The following is a 22,457-nucleotide window of genomic DNA, read 5'->3' on the forward strand; positions in this document are numbered from 1 at the left end:
GAGGTTCAAAATATTAGTTTGAAAAATGGAATGAAAGCAGATGTAGGGTTTGGGGTAGATGATAAAGGGGGGCAGGCAGAGAACTGGGTCAGAGAGGAGCTGGCAGAGGAGCCCACCAGGCTCCTGGCTGCATTCAGTGCATTCAGACTTGAGACTTGGAAGACACAGCTTGGCAGAGGTGGCCAAATGGTGACGTGGCAAGTGTCTGGACTGGCTTGGAGAGCCCTCCAGGCAGCTCTGCCTTCTAACAACAGAAAGCATGATGGAATGTTCACAGTGTGCCAGATACTGAGTTAGTGCTAGAAAGCATTTTCATGTTTGATTTTTTAACCACTCCATGAAGTAGATATCACTCTCTACTGTTATACTGGGGAAACTAAAACCGTGAGAACTTGAACAACCTCATAAAGGTCAAACAGCTAATGAGCAGCAGAGTTAGTGGAATCTGGTGTCTGACTTTGCTCTGACCTCCATGATTGGCCACCTTCACAAGGTGTCTCCCGTTTTCTCCTCCACCACTGTCATGTGGCTTAAGTCAGAATACCATGCCTCAAAGTCTGCACAGCCTCCTCTTAAGTCGCATCTCTCCTTTCAGTCCATCAGTAGCTTACCAGACTAAAGGCTTAACCTCCTCCTTGTATCCTTACGACCTGGCTCATGGTGATTTTTTTAGCAGTTTATCCTGCTACCAAAACCCAGAGCTGCTTGGCTTTGCATTTCAAACCCCATCCAGTCTCAGGCTTGCTCACAGACCTCGTCCTCCTCTGCTTAGTCCCCAGTGCTGAACGGACCAACCCAGCTCTGAAACCTGCCTGGAGCAGTTCTGCTTGCTGCCTGATACCATGTGGAATCTCCGGGAAGTCTGGGCTTCTATTCTGCTGCCTGCTGAGCACCTTGTGTACATTCCTGTAGATTACTTTTTATTTTCTGTTCAGATTTGAAAGTTCTCAGAAGTTCATTTTATTTTCCTGCAGCATTTGATTTAGTAGGATGAACATAGTAGATATTCAATAACTATTTGTTAAATAAGCTGACAAACCATGCTTTTGGTTGTCTGTCTCACTAAGGATTTGCTACACATTAATATTCCATCATAATAGAGATTTTACAATTCAGAAATGAAGTTCTTGCTTAAATTTCCAAATGGGAGCTTCAAGTGTTTTCATAGTCAAATACAAAAATATTGGTACATTCACTGCCACTGGTGTAGGATGGGGAGTCAGGCCATAACAAATACTTTGAGTTATACCAAATGCTATCTTCTTTTGCTTTTAGTCTGTGATATGCAACTCAGAGAATGATGCACATTGCAGAAATTGTTAAATAACAGTATCTATCTTGTTTTCAAAATATTGAATACTCTCAGGAATAAAATAAACATAATTGTGACACACTATTTGTTTATTTATTTGGGGAATGTACTAGGCACTGACCTCAGGGCTACTTGATCACTGAGCCGCATCCCCAGCCCTATTTTGTATTTTATTTAGAGATAGGGTTTCACTGAGTTGCTTAGCACCTCGCTTTTGCTGAGGTTACCTTTGAACTCATGATCCTTCTGCGCTGCTTGGATTACAGGCAGGAGCCACAGCACCCGGTTTGTGACACACTATTTAAAATCTAAGAACTGAAATTTGCATACAGTTCACCTCAGGCCACTCTTCCCTTCCTTAGATTTCCTTTCTAATTATATTTTGCTTAGGCTAACATTAAAATTACTTCACAATCTCTGAGAGTGGTATATTCATGTGTCAAGGGGGACACACATTTCATGACCATAAAACTATCTGCAAAAAGCAAAGAGCTCATTTCCCTTCCAGACGATCTTTAGGAATCAAAATACCCAACTGATTTTAATTTAAAAAAAAAGATTAACAAGGTTTATGCAATTTCTTAAAGGGTCATATAAATTTTAGTTTACTTTCTGTATTTGTTTTGGTGTTTTGGTTTTTCTTCTCTTTGTGTTCTACAATAAAAAGAATCATCTTCAGGAAATTTATCTGCTGTGTAATTACACTGTGTTACAAATGGGAATGTTAGCTAAAGCAACTTGCAGAGAATACAGTGGCAACAACAGTGTCATCTAGATGTAGGTGTGTGTTTGCAAATGGTGTCTTCCAAGGACTGAGTCCTAGAACTGACTCCTGTGTTAATGTATGAGCTTGAGAATGTAATAATAACCTTCCTATTTTTTCTAAGAAAAGAACCAATATAAAAGCATAAATCTTTAGTGTCTCATTGAGGCATTGGGAGAAGAGTGAGTACTATATATTATTACCAAACACAAATGGGGAAAAAATCAGGACTATTATGAATCAATACTTTAATAGTGGAAGTTACCTATGTTATGGCTTTGATTGGCTTTCGTTTGAGACAACTGAATGGGTTAAACCAGGTTTCCTGTAAAGAAAAATGTCTGAAATTTATTTTTTAGTGATCAGTCACAGTTTTTTTGTGATCTTAGTCATGTTGTTTAATCAGCTTTATTATTTAGAAAGTGACTTTGGCTCCTTTAAAAATTTAACAAATTTTTTGTTTGCTGGTGTTTTTTAAAGTATATTTTAATTTCTGATCAGCAAAGTAATTGTATTTGAGATTCAGCATGACATTTCAGTATATCTACACAATGTGCTCAGAGCAGGGTAACTGGCATATCTGTCATCTCAGACACTTATCATTTCTTTGTGTTGAGAACCTCCAGAATCCTCTTTCCTAGCTATTTTGAGATAGCTGTCATCCATGCTTATGTTACTGTGCTATAGAAAATTAGGGTATTCCTTCTATCCACCTGTACTCATTAACCCTCTTCCTTCCATCCCCCTCCCTTAACCCTGCCCAGCCTCTGGTTCCACAGTATTCTGTTTTATTCTCTACTTCTGTAAGATCCACTTTTTAGCTTCCATATATAATTGAGACCATGCAGTTTTTGTCTTTCTGTGCCTTACTTAACATGTCTTCCAGTTCCATTCAGGTACATGCAAATGACAGTATTTCCTTCTTTTTATGGCTCAATAATATTTCATTGTGTATATATACTGTGTTATTTTTATGGCTATTAGGTTGATTTTGTATCTTGGCTATTGAGAATAGTACTACAGTAAACATGCAAATGCAGATGTCTCTTTGATTACTGATTACCTTTCTTTTGGAGATGTATATACACTTAGTGGTGAGATTGCTGGATCATATGATTGATAGATTCCTAGTTTTGTTCTTTTTTTTCCCTCCATGCTGGAAGTTGGACCCTGGGCCTCATTAGGCAAGTGCTTTATCACTGAGCTATATATCCGATCCTTATTTCTAGTTTTTGAGGAGCCTTTATACTACTTTTCATAACAGCTGTACTAATTTCATTCCCACCAACAGAGTATGAAAGTTTCCCTTTCTCTTCATGTGCACCAGCACTTTTTGATAATGGCCTTTCTCGTTATGGTTTTGATTTCCATTTTCCTGATGATTAGGCACATCAAGCATTTTTTTTTCATATACTTATTGGTCACTTACATCTCTTCAGGTCATATCCATTTTTTAATTGGATTTTTTTGCTGTTGAGTTCCTTACATCTTCTGAATATTAATCCCTTGAATAGTTTGCATATATTTTCTCTCATCTGTAGGTTGTCTCTTCACTTTCTTGTTTCCTTTGCTGTGCAGAAGATTTTTAATCTGATATAAGCCCATTTGCCAATTTTTGCTTGTGTCTTCTTTTTCTAGACCAATGACCTAAAGTGTTTCTTCTGTTTTCTTCTAGTAGTTTCATTAGTTTTCAGATCTTTTTAAAGTCTTTGATACATTTTGAGTTAATTTTTGTATATGGTAAGAGATAGGGGTTCAGCTCCCTTTGAAAAGATTGAGATAAAAATAAACTTCACATAGCCAGCTGAGGGGGTGAACGCCCATTAATTCCAGCTACTTGGGAGGCTGAGGTGGGAGGATCATGAGGCCAGCCTGGGCAACTTAGCAAGACCCTGCATCAGATGAAAAAAAATATATACAAAACAACAAAACCTTCACAAATTCATTTTTTATTTATTTGTGAAATGGGTATTAAATAGTGCAAGGAGGTGTACTGTTCTTCTCCTATGTATGAGCTCTGTGAGTGATTTGAATAGCTGAGATTCCACTTCTTAGGAATATTTTGAGAACAAACTTAAGAACAAGTTATTAATAAAGAGGACTAGAGCTCTTAAGAAAAAGCTGATTCTCAGATTAGGGCAGGAAGAGTACAAATAAGCCAGTACTGTCTTCACACCACAATGGGGGCATGTTGAAAGGACATAGGTGCTATTTTGAAGGAGCTCTGTGTCAGTCAGCTTTCCATCACTGGGAGAAAAAAACCTGAGATAATTAACTGAAAGGAGAAAAGGTTTATTGTGTCTGTAGTATTGTTATGGAAAATACAGAAAAATATGGAAAATTATGGCCCTGGAAAGAGACAAGCAGCCCTTGGAGATGTAGGAGAGCAAGGATTATTCTGCACTGGTGCAGGCTCAGCGGAGTCCTTTCAGAAAGCTGAGCACAGCCCTTTGTTCTTGTTATCTTTTATACAGAACAGATTTCTGGGTTTCAGGACTTTGCTACGCAGGTAATCTTGATGTCTCCCCCTTTCTCCAGGCAGCTCTGGTTCCTGCCGTGGCTGCTGAGCAAGCATGATTACAGAAGCAGAAACTAGCAGGTTGCAGCTATTAGCAGAGATGAGAAGGAGCATCTTGGGGAGGAGTTGCTGCTTCAGTTTCAGAGATTGGAGTCCATGGTTGGTTGGTTATGTTGCTTTGGGGCCTGTGGTGAAGCAGAATGTCATGGTGGGGAGCCCATGGCGGGACAGAGCTGCTCACCTCCTGGCAGCTAGAAAGCAAAGAGAGAGGAAGGATTCAGGGTCCCCATATTCCTCGAAAGGCATGTCCCCATGACCTTCCACTAGGCCCCATCTCCCAATAGTGCCACAGGCCAGGAACCAAGCCCTCAACACATAACCTTTTGGGGGCATTCAAGATCCAAACTGTAACAAGCTCCCAAGAGCAAAATCTGGCATGATTTGAGCAACAAAATAAATGAGAGTAATGAGTAGCAAATTCATGGAATAAAACATCTATGAGTCTGTGCTTACATAAATAATTGAATAAATGGAGAAGGAGCAGCTGTTAGTGCTTATGTAGAATTCTAATTATTAAATACAGAAGGAATTACGGAAATAGAAACACCATTTTAATGATGGTGGCCACCACCATTATAATAATGATTGCAGGCAGGATCCACCTGTGCTTGCTAAAGTTACTGGGTGAAAGCATGATGGGATATTTTTATAGTTTCAAAATATCTCTTACAAAGAGAAAAACGAACTTTGTAATGGAGAAACCTAGATACCAGGTCAAGCATTACATAACCTGCAATGGGGTGTATCGACTGCACCTCCTGATACAATGCACTGGTGGAAAAGGGTGTTACAACATGAGTTCTGTGGTGTTTTTTTCCTTCTATTGTTTGTTTTTTATTTTGAAAAATTTATAGATTCATGTACAATTTTGTGAAAAATAGTGTTTCCTTGTCCCCTTTATCCAATTTCCCCCATTGGTAAGTAAGTTACAAAACAGTAGTGCAGTGTGACAGCCGGGTATTAGCATCAAAACAGCCGAGATAAAGAACTTTTCCATCACCAAAAGAGCCCTCTTGCTGCTCTAAGGGGGAGCCACACCCCCTTTTTATTTTTTAATTGGATTGTTCATCTCATTATTTTAAGAATTTTTTTCTATATTCAGTTTCTTCCCACAGTCTATGAATATACTGAATTAATTTGTTAAAAGTTTTAAAATTGTGGTAAGTGTGTGTATTTGCCATCTTGACCATTTTTCAGTGTACACAGTTCAGAGGCACCTCGTCACAGCTGTCCATCTCCACAGTTCTTTGTCTTGCAAACTGAAAACACCCATTAAACAACTCCCCATGCTTCTTATGCCCCAGCCCTGGAAAACAGCATTGACCGTCTGACTTTATGAATTTGACAACTCTGGGAACCTCAGAAAGTGGAGTCATACAGTATTTATTTGCTGTGGCTTATTTCACTTAGCATAATTTTCCTCAGGATTCATCCATGTTGTGTCATGTGTTAGAATTTCCTTCCATTTAAAGGTAGAGTAATATTCTGTTTTATATGTGTGTGTATATCCTGTTCACCTGTTGGATGTACTTGGGTTGCATTCACCCTTTGGTGAATTGTAAATAATACTGTGATGAGCAAATACCTCTTTGAGACCCTGCTTTAATTTCTTTTGAATATATGCCCAGAGGTGGAATTTCTGGAGCATAAACAGTCTATGGATTTTTTTACTCTCCTTTTATTTTCTTGAAGGCTGGACTCTGATTATCTGTACTGTTTAGATGTTTAAGTTTTAAAAGTTCTCATTCATCTATTCTTTAAATAACATAATAAACTCTTAATTAAGAATGCTGTTTAGAGTATGGTTATTGAATTTCCTGACTAAATGTCCAAAAACTCTTTTGTTTTGGTCCTTACTATTGAACTGTGTTAGTTCATTTTACTCTTCTCAAGTACAGTAGGATGGACAGAATTGAATCCCCGATAATTTGTAACACTTCACTTGCAACAATAATAGTTGTGAACATGTGGTGTACCACAGGGTGTACCACAGGGGCAGAAGTTTTGAGGGGAGTGAGCAAAATATTAACCCCTCTACACTGTAGAAAACTAAACCCTTGATGTGAGGTGGTGGTGGTTTGTTTTTTGTTTTTTTTTTGTCAGTGCTGGGGATGGAGCCCAGGGCCCCACTCATGCTAGGCAAGTGCTCTACCACTGAGCTATGTCCCCAATCCTATTTTGTTTTTATCCTTCAATGTGCACATAAGCAAATCAAACACATGATTAGCTTGTACAGGAAAAGTGGTTACCAGACTTTATTTCCCACATGGTCTCTACTGTTCTTTACTTCTCTTTCATCTTCTTTGCATCTGTACCTCAGGTCATGGCTGTCACCCTAGCTGAATAAGCATATTTAACAGACGTCCCTTACACGAGGAATGGAGTCTGCAGTGCAGGGCACGCCTTCCTTTCCCAGTTGCATTTCTCTTTCCTTTACTACCTGTCGTGGTCACTTCAGACTGCTGTAATGAAGTGCTATAGATTAGGTAACTTTATCAGCACTTTTTCCCTCACAGCCTGGAAGCTGGGAAGTCCAAGATCAAGAGTCTGGCAGGTTCAGTGTCCAGCGAGGCGCAGGTCCTGGCTTGCAGATCCTGAATTGGCACCAGGGGAAAGCAGGGGGAGCTCTGGTCTCTTCCTCTTGTTATAAGGGCCTTTGATTCGTCATGCGGGCTTTACCCTCTGGCCCTCATCTAAACCCGCTGGCCTCTAAAGGCCCCACCTCCACTCCCATCACACTGGGAACAGGGAATGTCAGCATTTGAAATTGGGGGCAGGGGGCACAACATTCAGCCCATAGCACTATACCTCATAACAGAAAAAAAGAGCTTTGGGGGAGAGGGGACTGAGAAAGAAGAAAAACCGAGAGGAGAAAGACCAAAGTATGAAGAAGCGCAATAGAGGGAAAAGAAAAGGAGAAGGGTGCGGGGGACTCGGCCAGAACAGCAGAAGGAGGTTGGGAAGGCCCAAGGCCAGGCCTCACCGCCTCCATCTCTGGACTAAATGCAGCCTTGTTCCTTCAGGGTCTGAGGAGGGTTATGAAAGGCAGGAATGCTCTGCCAGTGTTCTCTAGGGCTGTGACAAGATAGCTAAGCCAGAAGTCACTTAGGTGGAATGAACTTAATCAGCTTTCTGGGGCAAGCATCTGTCCACTGAGCCAGCCACAGCCTCAAAGCCCCAGAACCTCTGGCCCAGAGTCGAGGAAACCAAACCTGCATTCCAGTCAATTCCAGTCATGTGGATCAACACTCTGCAGGCAGGAGAGGGTAGTCCCACATCTCTTCTCTCTTCCGTCCTGTCCCCATACACACCTGTAACTGGAGAATCTGCAAGAAGGCCTGAAGGTCCGCCTCCTTCCTCTCCGCAGTGTCCAGAGGCAGGGGTCCTTCTGTGCCAGCTGTTAGAGCTGACCTTTCACTCTGTCTGGCAAACAGTAACACCTTCTTTTACCGATACAGAGAAATGGAGATACCTGGTGTATTTTAAACAGAGTTCCCAGGCAGGTGTGACCGGGTTCTTCTAACTTATATTTTTATCAGACCATAGAGTTTGAGTGATATTTGTCCAGGTTTTGAAGCTGACCTTGGGAGCCCAAAGGTGTAATGATTTTAAACATGCCTTTTCCATGCTTAAAGATGAAGATATTTTTAGAGTAAGTTAGTTACAAAGAAATTGGGGCATCTAGGGTACTTTTTTTTTTTTTTTAATACAGGAGTCAAGAAACAAAAAATATAAGCCAGGGTGGTTGATTTTAATAGATTACCTGTGGCATGGATACCACCACATTTCTGATCTGAAGTTGCCATTCTTCTATGGCTTAATTAATGTTAGAAAAAAACCTAGCCTGGGGCACGCCTGTAATACCAGCTACAGGCTGAGGCCAGCCTTAGCAAAAAGCAAGGGGCTAAGCAACTCAGTGAGACCCCGTCTCTAAATAAAATACAAAATAGGGCCAGGGATGTGGTTTAGTGGTTGAGTGCCCCTGAGTTCCATCCACAGAACCAAAAACAAATCAAAACAAACTCCTAAGACCATTTTCATTTCAAAAGGTGATTGCATGCAAAGATTTTCAGTCTGACCAAGAACTTAAACAAGGCCACGTGACACACATAATTAGTGGTTTGCCTATTAAAAAGATGCTTTATGAGGATACCATGAGTGATTCTTGCCTGGGAGTGAGGTGACCAGTCATAGGGGGTATTGGACAAGGTCTGGCCACATGTGGTATTCTTGCTTGGGAAGGATCCACTGTTGGCATCTACTGAGTGGGTAGAGACCAGGGATGCTGCTGAACACCATACAGTGCAAGGATAGAACCTGCAACAAAGAATTATCTGGTCAGGAATGCCAGTAGTACTAAGGTTAAAAAGCTGTGTCACAATATGGGCAGAAATGTTTGAAGCCAGCCTCAGCAGCTGAGGCTCTGAGCAACTTAATGACAGAGTCTCAGAGGGCTAGAAATGAGGCTCAGTGGCTAAGCATCCTTGAGTTCAATCCCTGGTATGAAAACAAAACAACCCAAATATGTGCAGGATGGATATGACATGGATGGACTGATAACCCTTCATCTAAACTGGGAAAGACCCAAGATGATGCCCAAGGTTGTGGTTACTGTCTCTGGATTTGGGATGGGGTTATCCACTGATGATTTTTAATGATTTCAAAATAAAAAGCTAAGACTTATAGACTGGGTATTTTTCATCTCTATCTCCTTAGCACTTGGCACATGGGAGACTTTGTTAAATGTGGAATAAAGAGACTGAGAAAAGGGACTTATTGGGCCAGTCCCTTTAGGTCTCACATCCATGTTAACTGTGAGAAGTGTTGGTCGAGGGCTGGCAGCAGAGGGGAAATTCAGGAAGTGAGCTGCTTGGCTTCTGGAAACACCCTCCAGGTGGCCCCCTCCTGTGCCTGTACTTCTGCTTGGCTCAGGCTGCAAGTGCCAGTGACATTGGTGTCAGGGAGAGCACCTGGTTAGGCCGCTGATACACTTTGTCTCTAGAGAGATCATTAGTCCTTACCCATCATGGAGGTCAGAACAGTCCAGTAGGCCATTAGTTATTAAGTGTGTGTGTGTTCTGCTTCAAACATGGAAAACTAGGGGTTGAGGTTATAGCTCAGTGTTATAGCATGTGCTCCCCATGTGCAGGGCTCTGTGTTCATTCACTCACACCACCAACCAAACCAAACCAAACCAACAAACCAGCGTGGAAGCCTAGGGAGTGAACATCCCATAATTCTTTTTCCTTTGTGCAGTACAGGGGATTGAACCTAGGGGCACTCTACCACTCTACTGCACACGCAGGCCTTTTTATTTTGAGACAGGGCCTCACTAAGTTGCTGAGGCTGGACTTGAACTTGTGGCGCGCGCACGCACACCCACCAGCCTCCAGAGTTGCTGGGATCACAGGTGTACACCACCATGCCTGACACCATGCTCTATTTTGATTACAGCAGTGTTCAGTGATTTCATTACCAGTTCATTTCTAGATGTTCCATATTTTTAAGAATGTTCTTGAGTCCTCAGAAAGAAACCATTATCACTATGTTAATACAGTTTGTGCCATGCTCTTAGATTTCAACCCTCTCCTTTGTGTCCCACAGGCAAATACGTATACCAGCCCATGACCCCTGTGGAACAGCTGCCAAGCACTGAGATTCCTGCCAGGCCTCGGGAACCCACAAACACCATTCAGATCTCAGTCTCGCTCACCGAACACTTTTTGAAATTCGCATCTGTCTTCCAGCCTCCCCTTCCCCCGGACTCCCCCAGGTACTGTATGATTTCAGACCTCTTCATCGACAACTATCAGGTTAAATGCATCAACGGGAAGATGTGCTACGTGCAGAAGCAGCCGGCGCCACATTCCCACAAGATGAGCCCCGAGGAGGTCTCTGCACACGATGCCTTAATTTCAAAAGAGAGCAATACGCCAAAAATAGATCACTGCTCTTCTCCCTCAAGTTCTGAGGACTCTGGGATCAATGCGATTGGGGCTCACTATGTGGAGTCATGTGATGAGGACACAGAAGAAGGAGCAGAACTGAGTTCAGAGGAAGATTACAGTCCAGAGAGCAGTTGGGAGCCGGATGAGTGCACCCTGCTCTCCCCCTCGCAGTCTGACCTGGAAGTGATCGAAACAATAGAGACCACTGTGTGAGTCCAGGCGCCCTCGGACCCACACTGAGCTTTTGTACTTTGGTCTGATGGACCCTTTTCCAATGCTGTTGATATTTTCTACCCCTCCCCACCAACCATAGCAGTTCAGTGGTCTGCTGATTAGTGTCACTCTTAAATTAGTCTTTTAACCAAGACTTTCTTTTTATTACAAACAGTTTTCTTTTGTATCTCGACTTACTTTCTATGTAGCATCTGGTGTCATGGATTGTGACCCAGCCTTAATTTCACTGGGAACTGTGAAAGCAGTGAAACGATGACCACAGAGTATCATGGATCAAGCGGAGGAGCTCCCTAGAGTGATGGCGACAGTATTTTTCTAATAGCCAGTCCTTTGCAGAAAGACTCTTGGCGTCCTGTGGCATGCTCACGGCACCCCTGTCCTGCTAGTCCCATGGGCAAGCAGCTCCCCGGGGGGACAGAGTACCCAGTGGTTGATGCCGTTCCTCCCCTTTACCCTGCTCCCCACCATCTGTACTGGGTCTGGACCAGAGCCACCTCCGCTTGGAGACAGCTTGGCCCCGGTAATAGGCAGCGTTTGCACAACCCATCACGACTGGGGCTCAGCTAGACCTTCATGTGAGAAGAGATGACCTCAACAGTTTCATGGTCACTCCAACTTTAGCTGAGCACTTAACATGCTGCGGGGGCTGTGGGGATACAGAATGAAGACGACCTGATTTCTCCCTTGAAGGGCCCACATCCCAGTAGGGGACTCAATACCAGTAGCTAGCGGTATCCAGTGCTCTGGGAATGCAGGAGAAGGGAGAGGTGGACGTGGCTTGGGGACGGTGCTACAGCATTTGAGCTAGCTGTGGGGGTTCTCCAGCATCTGCCTGCTTTCTTTAATCATTCTTCAAAACTAAGGAAAACGCTTAGGAAGTTATTTAGGTATTGTATTTAGGAGGCAGCCACATCTGACATCTTAAGGAAAAAGAAACCAATAGTTTTAGTTAGCATGGAAATGCTAAAAGACAGAAGTCCTTTAGGGATTAGGAATGAATCTAATAGGTTTGATTAATTCTGCTTCATTTGGTTGTATGAAGCATTAGAATGGCTTAGGTGAGAAATGAATTAGAATTCAGTATGATGCATGGATTTTTTTATGCAAATGCAAAAGCAGTTGAAATAGTTCACTGCTGAGTCAGGAGAAAATATTTTGTGTAATATTCATTTACTACACTAATATTTATAGTCCATTGTATATGTTCTCTTCTTTCACACACAAAATAGTGAATAATTCTTAGCTCTCTTCAGAATTCTATTCCTAATCTCCATTTTATACCAACTATTCTCATGAGTTGGTTATCTGCCATTTCTCCAAATTTTCTGTGAGGCATAGTTAAGAATCCAGGAACTTTCAAGTATTGCCTAATGAGATGAGAACCATCAGTGCTGCAGAGAGAGAAATGACTCTTCATCTCCGCTCTCTGGGAGTGTGCTCCTGTGGCACTGTCCTGTGCTCTGTCCACATCTCTCCTGTGTCTTGTTAAGTGTTTTAGGAAAGAAGAAGCCGTATTCTTCCCCAAGTCCTCCACTTGGTATCCTTTACAAACTACTTGAGAAAGAATCTGCTTTCCTAGTTGTATGTGTAGTTCAAGTGATTTACTAGATTTTTGTTAGGTTTAGGTGCCCCAAACAGCCGTAGGGTTGAAGGCAGAGCATGCATCTTTCTTGGAAACCAGCATTAGTTAAAACTTTGCGTGTTGGACGAGGATGCAGCATGAGGTTTCCACTTATTGAAATGTGGAACTCAAAATGAGAACCTGAGAAGGTAGTACTGCAGCTTGCTCCAGGAACTGCCAGGGTGGGTTGGGCCTGGGGGGCTTTCCCTGCTCTGTCCTGGCTGCCCTGTGACCTGGGGACATCTGATGAGCCCTGCCTGAGCTTCTTGGTGCCTCCCTTGAGGGAGTGGCCAGCTGAAGGCAGGCATGAAAGCAGTGCCTGCAAGGGGCTCACCAGCTGTTGTGTACTCAGGTTCTAATGGCACCCCAGGGCCCTGGCTAGGTGTGCCCCTGGGTGAGCACCTTGACTTTCCCCCCAAGGGCACAGGCAGTGGGGCTGCTTCTTTACCCCGGTCCCCTCAGTTTTCTATTCTGGGCCCACAGCCACAGAGTGAACTCACTGGAGTCAACAACCAGGGCCCCAAAGCCATGGTAATACATGGTCATGCCCACGTTCCCGGAGCTTGACTGTGTGTCAGGGTTGGGCCCTTTTATCAGTAATATCTATGACTTTGTTCAGGTTCCTGTTTTTTAAACTCCTTTACTGCCACTTAGATCAGCCACAATTTTAATGGAATTTTTGGATATGATAATGGTTAATAACCACTTTAAACATTTGCACAGTCTCTTTATAATTAAAAACTCACTAGGCTTCACTTACTGTTTTATAGAATTACAGATGTTCCCCTTGGATTCTAAATATCAGATACTTCTGGATCTCAAAAAAAGTCTTTTTTAAATAAGCACAAACAAGAATTTCTTTGGTCCTAGCACTGTTAATACTAATAACCTGAAATACGATTGAACTGCAATTGTTCTTTATTCTAAAACCGACTAAGGAGGATATAAAAATGTGTAGTTTCAACTTAAAATCTAGGTATCTTCTGTTCTATAGAATATGAAAGAATTTCTCTGTAATCCTGATATTATATTGCTAATTTGCATAAGCATATTTATAGGCACTTTAGAAAATACTTAGACTGCAATATGTAGTGTAGGCATTAAGCACAGTCATGTTAAAATAGACTTTTGATTAATACTTGTACAAAAAGAGAGAGATGAGGGCTTCATCGTTTGGGCCTCTCGGAGCAGGGCTGGGTCATGTGGGTGGATAAACTGCTTTCTTGGGGCTTTTTGGAAACCTGGCACCATTCCCACTTTTAGCAAGTTGGTCTGAAGGCTATTAAGGCAGAGGCTTAATTTCACTAAATGGAGAATTTTGCTTTCTTATCTAACCAGGATTTCAGAATTTAAATTTCAAATATGCTTACAACTTTTCTGAGAAACGACAAAGCAATTAAACTGCTTTTGTGGTTATAACTGTTTGGTACACTGAAAAATAAGGCTTTATTGTCAAATCCAGGTATTTTTTTACCTTGTAATTTCTTAAGGTATATATTGAAAATTTGAGGACAACCCTATGGGGAAAAGAGTTGCTTTTCTGGAAGACTTGCAGTTCAAGGTCATATAAAAACGATGTAGTTATTTCCTGATTTGATCTAGGATTTGTTTGTATCTTGGAAGTGGTAGTTTTATTTCTTAATCTCCACTTCTTCTTGGTCTGTTTGAAACGTCACAGTCCTTCTGGGACTGATCATAACAAACTCTTTTGCAAATTTAATTCTGTTTGGGGAATAGGATGTAACCAGATACTTGAGGAAGCTGTCAAAATACCCAAATGTGTTTGGCAGTGTGGATACCACTGGGCAAGAAAAAAAGCACAAGTTAAAGGAATGTTTATATTGTTTCTTCTTAATTACTCCCACATCCTGTTTGCAGAATTTTATTATCATGTTTTGGCTTTTCACAGGAGGAACACAGTTTGCCCATTTTCTTTCCTACCCCCTTGTCTAGAGGAGGTATGAACCTAAAAGGAAGTGGCCCGTTGTGCTTTGGCTTTCAGTAGTGGGTGGCCTCCCTGCCATCGAGGGGGAGGCAGCCGGGGAGGCCAGGTGAGCCCACTCACTTGTCAATGCCACCCACTCCAGGGATGTCAGTTTTCCTTGAATCCGAACATAAGTACAAGGGCACTTCTCAAAACGAATTCACCACGTAAAAATTGAATCATGACGATGGCAACTGAGCGTCGGTTGTGCTGGGGAAGGGCCCCCTTCCTGTCGGTGGGGGCTGTTTCTGGAGGAGGAAGCAGTGCTCTTATCCCCCCAACGGATGGGACAGCCAGCTGCCGCAGGAAGCCCATGGCTGCTGGTGTCTGTGGAGGCTCCGTGTCGTTCACACCAGCTGCTTAAGGCTGTTCATACCTGGCGATGTTCACTTACTGTGCTGTTTTTTTAAACTTGTCTATTTTAAAGTTTTAAGCACAATGTTGACCCTTCTGTAACTTCCTAAAATTACATTGTTTTCCTAAGACAACTCAACTTTCCTTTTGTGTGTAATACTTTAGGAAAATACTGCCTTGTGAAATAAACATGATTTTTTCTTCTTTTGTACCGGAACAAATCTGCTCTTTGAGTGTGGCATCCCTCACCCGCCACCCCCCATTGGAGAGTTCTAATTCAAATGACAAACACAGTGTAAGCTGGAAACAAAAACCCACAGTTTCAAAATGTGAGACATTTATATTGAATGTGTACTGCAATTTATGCCCATTTAATGTCCCATTTAAACTTTACAGAACTTCATGAAGTGCAGGTAGATATTGTTATCTACAATAGGTGCTTGTGGTCATTACTCCCAACTCTCAGAAGTCTTTGTAACAAGGACTTTTTTTTGTTTTTTTAGCTATGTTAGGTTTTACCCAATAAAACTTGGTATTCTCCATAAATAGCATTTATTTCACACACAGTTACAGGCTTTGTATTCAGTTAACTCGGGTCCTGTAAGATAGTTCTCATGTAGGGGTACAGTGAGGGTGGCTGCTGCGTGCAAGGCCCTTGATACAGGGAACCCCCAAGTCGAGGAGCTCAGTCGTTTTTATTTGACACACTAGAGAACAGCGTTAGGGCTGCTTTCTATTGAATAGCCTTCCTGGAGACTCATATAAATCATCAATAATAAGTGTCTGTCAATATTAGTAATCATAGCTCAATAGCTACCTTACTGCTTTCTGCGCATAATCACAGCACCCTGGAGGGCAGATTTGGGCACCCATTTCACAGATGAGGAAGAAAGCTCATGTCGTCCACAGTGGTACCACTTGTCAATCTGGGGAGCCTGGATTTGAACCCAGGTCAGCTCAGGAGTCATTCCTCTTGGCTCGTTGCCTGCATTACTCCATTGCAGGTCCTATCCCAGAAAATGGCTTCCCACAGCCTGGTGGCTCTCCTTATCCAGCACAGCTATTCCCCAGGAAGGAGAAAGGCTGACATTCTTCCCTCCTCTTTCTTCACCCCCCTTTTTGTGCTTCACGCAGACCTCCCCAACACAGAAGCACATGAGCGTGTACACACACCCACACACACGCACGCTCACTTTTGTATATATTTCAAGGCTCAAATTAGGCCATTGTGTCTTCCATGTCAATCATATCCTGACTAGCACTGTAGGCTATCCCTTTTTGCCCTCATGAAAGATAACTTGTTTTTTTAAAGTGACTCCTGCAGGCGGCTAATTTCATTTACTGCATGTGCATTTTACTAATTTAGCTCTACATAATTGTACTGCCAAGTTCTGGAAGGCATCTCATTGTAGCCTTTTACAAATGCTGACTGTGCACACTTCTGTTCTGCAGTAAACTTGAAGTTAGCATCTTGTCCTCGTTACAGTTCAACCAATGGGAGTTGGTAATGCCTTTAACCCTGCTGTTCCACCCAGTGGTGCTGAATGAAGCAGGTAAGGCAGGACCTCAGGACTCAGCCCTGCTGCAATAGAGCTCAAGAAGGGGCAATTAGAGGTCAGGCGTAATGCTTGTGGAGACAGATGTGGGTATACAAGTGAAAAAAAAGTAAGAGCAAAGGCTATTAACGACATTTTTCTTATTGGCTTTTTGAATTTTCTAAAATGCATATTAGCAGAAATATGGTATTAGCTTGAAGATGACAAGTTCTGGGACAGCTAACACAGGTGGAGCCCAATTTTGCTGGCTCCGTGGGTAGAAGTGGGGAGTTCAGACAGTGGCCATACTCACTGTGCACCTGCTGAAGAGGCTTTGGGGACCTGGGGAGCATGTGAGCTAGAACTAACTGGCTTCCCCTAAAGAGTGACCCCATCCCAGGTGCCACAACCATGGCTGGAACATTCATGGGCCAGGTGGGTCTTCCTGTCTGTCAGTTCCCAGCTTGAGCCTCTCCCTGTGAAACTGGAGATGGCAGGCCAGAAAGCCTGAGCTCAGGGGAACATCTTAGCCCTGACTGCCACCTCGCCTAGCACCTGATCCAGAACCCCAGATGATTGTCTAGGCAGAGATCTGGAGCTCCCCCTCAAGATGATGACGAAACACACAGCCCTGTGAATCAATGGAGCAGCACAGCACACAAAAAGGGACCTACAGTTCAGGAAGGGTTTCCCCAGATGGCAGTGTCTGTGCCATATCTAGCAACTGTGAGGTGATGGGCAGGGATGATTGACAGTTTATAGCTGAAGCAGCCAAGTTTAAGTTGGATTCACTGCCGCAGTCTGGCTGGGCACAAAATAACCAAGCCGCCACACAGCCTTGTAGGTTCAAAACAGGAACTCCTTTATTTTTCGCACTCCCGCGAACGCCACATACGCGGCCTTCTCCTGGGACACACCACACACCAACCAGAAATCCCTCCTCCGGCACTTCCCCAACCAACTCAGACTCCCCAGGAATCCCTGCGAGAACTCCAAAGTAGCAGGCCGAAGCGGACAGCAGGGGTCTAATATACAATTGTACACAGCTTAACATAACCATCATCATCTCAATGGCTTGCTGGCGTCACCTCTCAACCACTCCATTCTGGCAAAAATGCCATGGGTCATCCCGACTCAGCTGTGGCCCTCAACAATCCACGATAGTCCCACGGCAGGTAAGTAACAAAGCCAGAACCCCAAGTCCAGCTGATTTCAGTCTAGCCTATGGACCTCTCCTGTGGTCAGGCCCGTCCTGCCCTGGCCTTCCCTCACTGGCTCTCTCCCGCCCTTAGCTGCGGCCAAGGCCTCACAGCCTGCCCATCCAGATGGAGGCCAGCCCTGGCCGTGGAGGCAAGTATAGGAGCCTCTCTCAAGCTGTCTGCTGCTCTCTCAGTGACCTGAGTGGTCGTCAGGTGGCTCTGGCTTTGTGCCAGCATGGCTTGATCTCTACCTGAGTCTGGTACCTGAGACCCAGACTCTGTCTTGTGGTCGGGCCTGGTCCCAGGATTTAAGAACTCATCTTGGTTATTGGGCTCGGAGGTTGGCACTATATAGGAGTCAGCTGCTCCCGCCTCCTCCTGCCCCAATGGGGTCTGTGATATCAGCTCCTTCCCTCAGTGATGACTCTCCCCAGCATCACCCCCATCCCCCTTGGGCTCACCTCCTGAGCCAGGCAGCTGCAGGCTGTGTTTGGTCACCCTGGTGGGCATCTCTCTGCCACAAGCATCCCTGTGCAGTAAACAAAGAGCTGAGTTTCTACCCTCGTGTTTACAAGCTGCCCATGTAAACTGATGCCCAAAACCACAGAGCAAATGTAGGCAGCGCCCTTTGTCTGCAGAAAGACCTGGAAAAGTCATCCCAGTCTATCAGCAGGGCTACTCTAGGAGGCCTGCAGCTCAGAAACCCTTGAAAAGGCCAGAAGGGGCCCCATGGTGTCTGGAGAGCACTGTCACTGAGGCCTGGGTGTGATCTGCCCAGGGGATACATCTGTTAGACCTGGGAATCTGGAATAACAAGGTGACTCCAGCAATGATTTAGATGCTGCATGGGTTTCCCAAGGAAACTGTGGGGCCCTGGGTGAATGAGGCCAGCAATGGGTATCTCTGGACAAGTCAATGAGAGGTCAGCACATGATCAGTGTGTCCAGATAGAACTTACTGAGGTCCCTTCAGATTACTAGGGACCCCAAAGGGGTCCGTTCTATCCCATGAGAATTCAGTCTCTTCCCATAACCAACATATCTAAGAACTGTAGAGAGGCCATGAATTCCTGGAGCTGTCCCGGTTCCTGTTTCCTATATCTGGGCCCATGGTGTCTGCCTCAGACCAGCTACTCACAGAGGGACTAGTGGGGTCATGAAGAGATCAGTGATGGCAAACGTGACAGTGGGCACTGGTTGGATGGAAGTCACATCTCGGGTAGAGGAGAGAGTGGGTTATGGGATGTTGAAGGGTGACGGGCAGCTCATTCTTTCAAAGAGAAGAGGAAAGACTGGGTTCCAGAGTTTGAGATTCTGGAGGTTGAGGTATGGTCTCCCAAGACTGTTTGGACCAAATCCTGACCTTTGACTGGGTATAATGCAGAGTTCTGAGGGAACAGGTGTCAGCAATGGGGGTGCCACTGTTGGCTTCTTGATTGTGTAGAAGTGGCTCAGTGTGAAGCCAAGACCACCCCCTCCCCTGCCCTTATCAGGCGGCCCATACCCACCCAGCAGCCTAACAGCAGATCCTGCCAGGTTCTGAAGCCACCTCTGTGCTAGCTGAGGTAGTGTAGCAGGCAAATGATGGGGTCTTATACTTAAAGCCAAACTCAGGAAAGTACTTGGAGGGAGGTGGGGTGTGAACCATCGCCTGTCGTGCCCGTCCTCTGAAGCAGTAGATACTCATTCATGCGGGCATTCAAAAAGGCATTAAACATGTCTCCCCCTTCCCCTACAAAACCACTCCCAAGTTTATACCTAAAAGAAATGTATGTATGTGTTCACAGAAGACAGGAACAAAAATGGCAATAGGCCATCATTGGATGTAACCCAAATGCCCATTAACAAAAGAACAGATGGACTGTGGTCCGTCACAGCTCAACAATGAGAACACACAACATGGGACACCTCAAACAATGTTGAAGGAAAGAAGATATTTCTAAAAAAGCATATGGAGTATAATTCCATTGGTATGAAGCTCAAAACATGCAAAACTATGCTGTTAGAATTCAGGACACAGAGGATATCTGGAATACTGGTCATTTCTAGGTGATTGATCTGATGCTGGTCATACAAGTGTGTTCACAGTGAGTCCAGTCACACCATGGCTTGTGAACATCTCTAATTCAGAAAGTTTACTTGAAAAAGACAGTGACTTCGAAGAAAAGATGGCGATACCTGTTTCCAGCAGACCTCGACATGTACTTGTCACCCAGTGAACAACTTCACTGTGCCTGGGAGGACACGGGGTGCACCAAACAAAATCCACCTCAGTGGTGGGCAGGGTCAGGTGTGGGGTGTCCCCTGGAACATGTGGACAAGGTGAGAACCCCACGGCCATTTTCCTCGGGACCCAAGGATAGCTTCATAGAGGGTGAGTGTGTGGAGGAAGCTCGGGGCAGAAGGATGGCCCTGGATGCCCTGGGAAGGAGGGGCCACTGGGATGTAGAATGTGGGGAGCACATCTGAGCTGGGGCTGCCACAGAGCTCAGGGGTGCTCAGACTCCCCAAGGCCTGTGGAGTCCCCCCGGCCTGCCTGGAAGAGTCCCCGGGGGGGCCTTCGCTGCTCTCTGGGCCCAGGCATCTGATTCTGCAGCTGCATCTCTGGGAAACGATCCTGAGCAGGCAGAACCGAGTGGAAATACACTGCTTCCAAAAGGATCCCAACGCTCTGAATTATTCATTCACTGGAGCATTCATCATTGATGAGGCCCCAGCCGGCTTTTCGTTTCCACAAACTCCTTTCCCCACCCTTCCCACAGCAGGCTGTTTTGGTCACATGTGACCTTTGTGTGTGTCACTGAGACCTTTGCTGTGGGTGGAGATTTTCTAAGCGTCCAGCAGCCTTCCTTGGCTCACACAGGTCAGGGGCAGGGTAGGGCTGGGCCTGGAAGCCATGCTCCTGACTGGAAGCCCAGGGCTGTCCCCAGTGGTCCACTCTGCCTCTTCTAAAGAGCAGACAATAGGAAGAAGGGGCAGATGCAGGGCTCCGGGATCCTCCAGGCACCCCGCTGATGGGCTCTGCTAAGCTTGCTGTCCTTCCTCCATTCATGTCCACAGGGACATCGACCTCCTCCTAGAAGCCTTTAATGTCCCTGACTCTTGCTGTCTAGCTGGGCTTCCAGGTGCTGGCCAAGGTGAGCAGGGCCTGGCTACACTCTGGGAGCCTGCCCTGGGTACACAGCTCTGGCCTGAGGACCGACCTGGACCAAGAATGCTTCCTGTCCCTCCACAACCTGGACCCCTGGCTTGATTGTCCCCCACCCCACTGTTCCCCCCTGCCATGTGGTGCTTGTAGCTGGGTGGTGGAGGCTGGCACCACTAAGCCCTGAGCTTTGTCAGATTCTGCAATTCACTGACTCCAATATTTTAAGCTGCTGCTCAATTTCTGCAAGGATATGCTGTGATTTCTGTGGAATGGTGACTAACAGAACTTACCAGAAAAAAGGTGGTTGGGTCAGAATTAAAAGACAAGGATCTGCACAGGCTGGGGCCCTTTCTCTGCTCCCCTGCTGCACTTAGACCTCCTCCTCCTTAAGAGGGGAGACCTCATCTGACCTGCATCTCCCCACTGCAGGTGATGACGCCTGGCATGTGGCCAGCACTCAGGAAACAACTAATGACAGGAACTGGCTGACCATGGGCCAGAATCCAAACACAATTTCTTTTTTTTTTTTTTTTTTTTTTTTTTGGTACCAGGGATTGAACCCAGGGGTGTTTAACCACTGAGCCACATCCCTGGTCCTTTTTTAATGTTTTATTTAGAGATAGGGTCTTGCTGAGTTGCTTAGGGCTTTGCTAAGTTGCTGCAGCTGGCTTTGAACTCGTGATCCTCCTGCCTCAGCCTCTGAGTTGCTGGGATTACAAGCATGCACCACCTTGCCTGGCTCCATGCACAGTTTTTGATTCTTACTGGAGCCCACATGGGGCAGTGCTATCCCAACATCTTCACCTTTTTAAAATTTCAAACACAGAGGAGATGTGCCAGTCATTTGCTCAAGCCAATTGCCCTCCCCTTCCCTTACTGTGGATGTGTCTACACTTGCATGAGGACAAAGGTCAGCATCTTTCAGGATGTCACAGTGCTCATAGGGCTGGGAAACTAGCTGCCTGAAAGAATTTGCACAAGACACCCCTGGAGCTGGGGAAAGCCCTCCAGGGATCGAGGTGTCTTCTCATGGCAAGATCAGCCCATTCCTCACTTGCTGGCCCTTCCCAGGGTCTTGGATGTCCCCCAAATGCAGCACAGATTACTAATAAGAGCCCATAAAATGTGCTCTGGCAGGCTCCTCCCCCCTGCTCTCCAGCATTGTCCCAAGAATAGCCTTTATTTCCTGTCCCTTTCAGAGGGATCCTGCTCTACTCCACTTCCCCCTAGTAGCCTATTCCCTGTTAGTTGAGGCGCTACTGCAGGAGGGGACACCTCCTAGCCAGGCTTTCACTCTTCATCCCCAGCTGCATTTGGAGTCTTGAACCCCGAGTTCCAAGTATGCCTCAGTTGAGAGGGAACCCACCGAGGAAGACGGGAAGCAGCTGCCTGGGGTTAGCGAGGTAGAGTGGCCAACATGCCGTGCAAAGATGCTCAAGGCCTGATGGCTGCTATCTGGGAGTCTAGGCCAAGCCAGGTTTTGCCTGGATTTACCCACAGGTGGGATGGGGGTGGGGCAGGCCTGAGGACAGTAGTGACTCCTAACCCTGGTGCTCCAAGCCCTGCATGCACATCCACCCAGTAGCAGGTGTGGGGCAGAACCTGGTGCAGGCTAGGTCATGGCTAGAATGGAAGCCTGGGCTAGCTGCAGTATCTGGATACCACCCTGTCCACCATCCTGCCAGATGCCCTTGGACTGACATCTCTGACTAAACCTTGAATCCAGGGCTCTGCTTACCTTCACTGGCTTAATCCCTGGTTAACATTAGGCAACTTACACCA

At 45.1% G+C, this 22,457-nt stretch overlaps 1 protein-coding gene across 1 annotated transcript in view; it reads left to right on the top strand.

Moving 5' to 3' along the window:
- The window catches only part of CUNH3orf70 (chromosome unknown C3orf70 homolog), a 75,751-nt gene extending 60,746 nt beyond the window's left edge, over positions 1 to 15,005 (top strand). The window contains exon 2 of the mRNA XM_046462620.2: positions 10,258 to 15,005. Coding sequence (XP_046318576.1) covers positions 10,258 to 10,814 — 557 coding nt within the window. The 3' untranslated portion in view covers positions 10,815 to 15,005. The remainder of the gene's footprint in view (positions 1 to 10,257) is intronic.
- Positions 15,006 to 22,457: the final 7,452 nt, after the last annotated feature.

This window comes from Marmota monax, unplaced genomic scaffold, assembly GCF_021218885.2.
Source record: "Marmota monax isolate L192 unplaced genomic scaffold, Marmota_monax_Labrador192_F-V1.1 WCK01_AAM20220418_F8-fsc00100, whole genome shotgun sequence".
NCBI lineage: Eukaryota > Metazoa > Chordata > Mammalia > Rodentia > Sciuridae > Marmota > Marmota monax.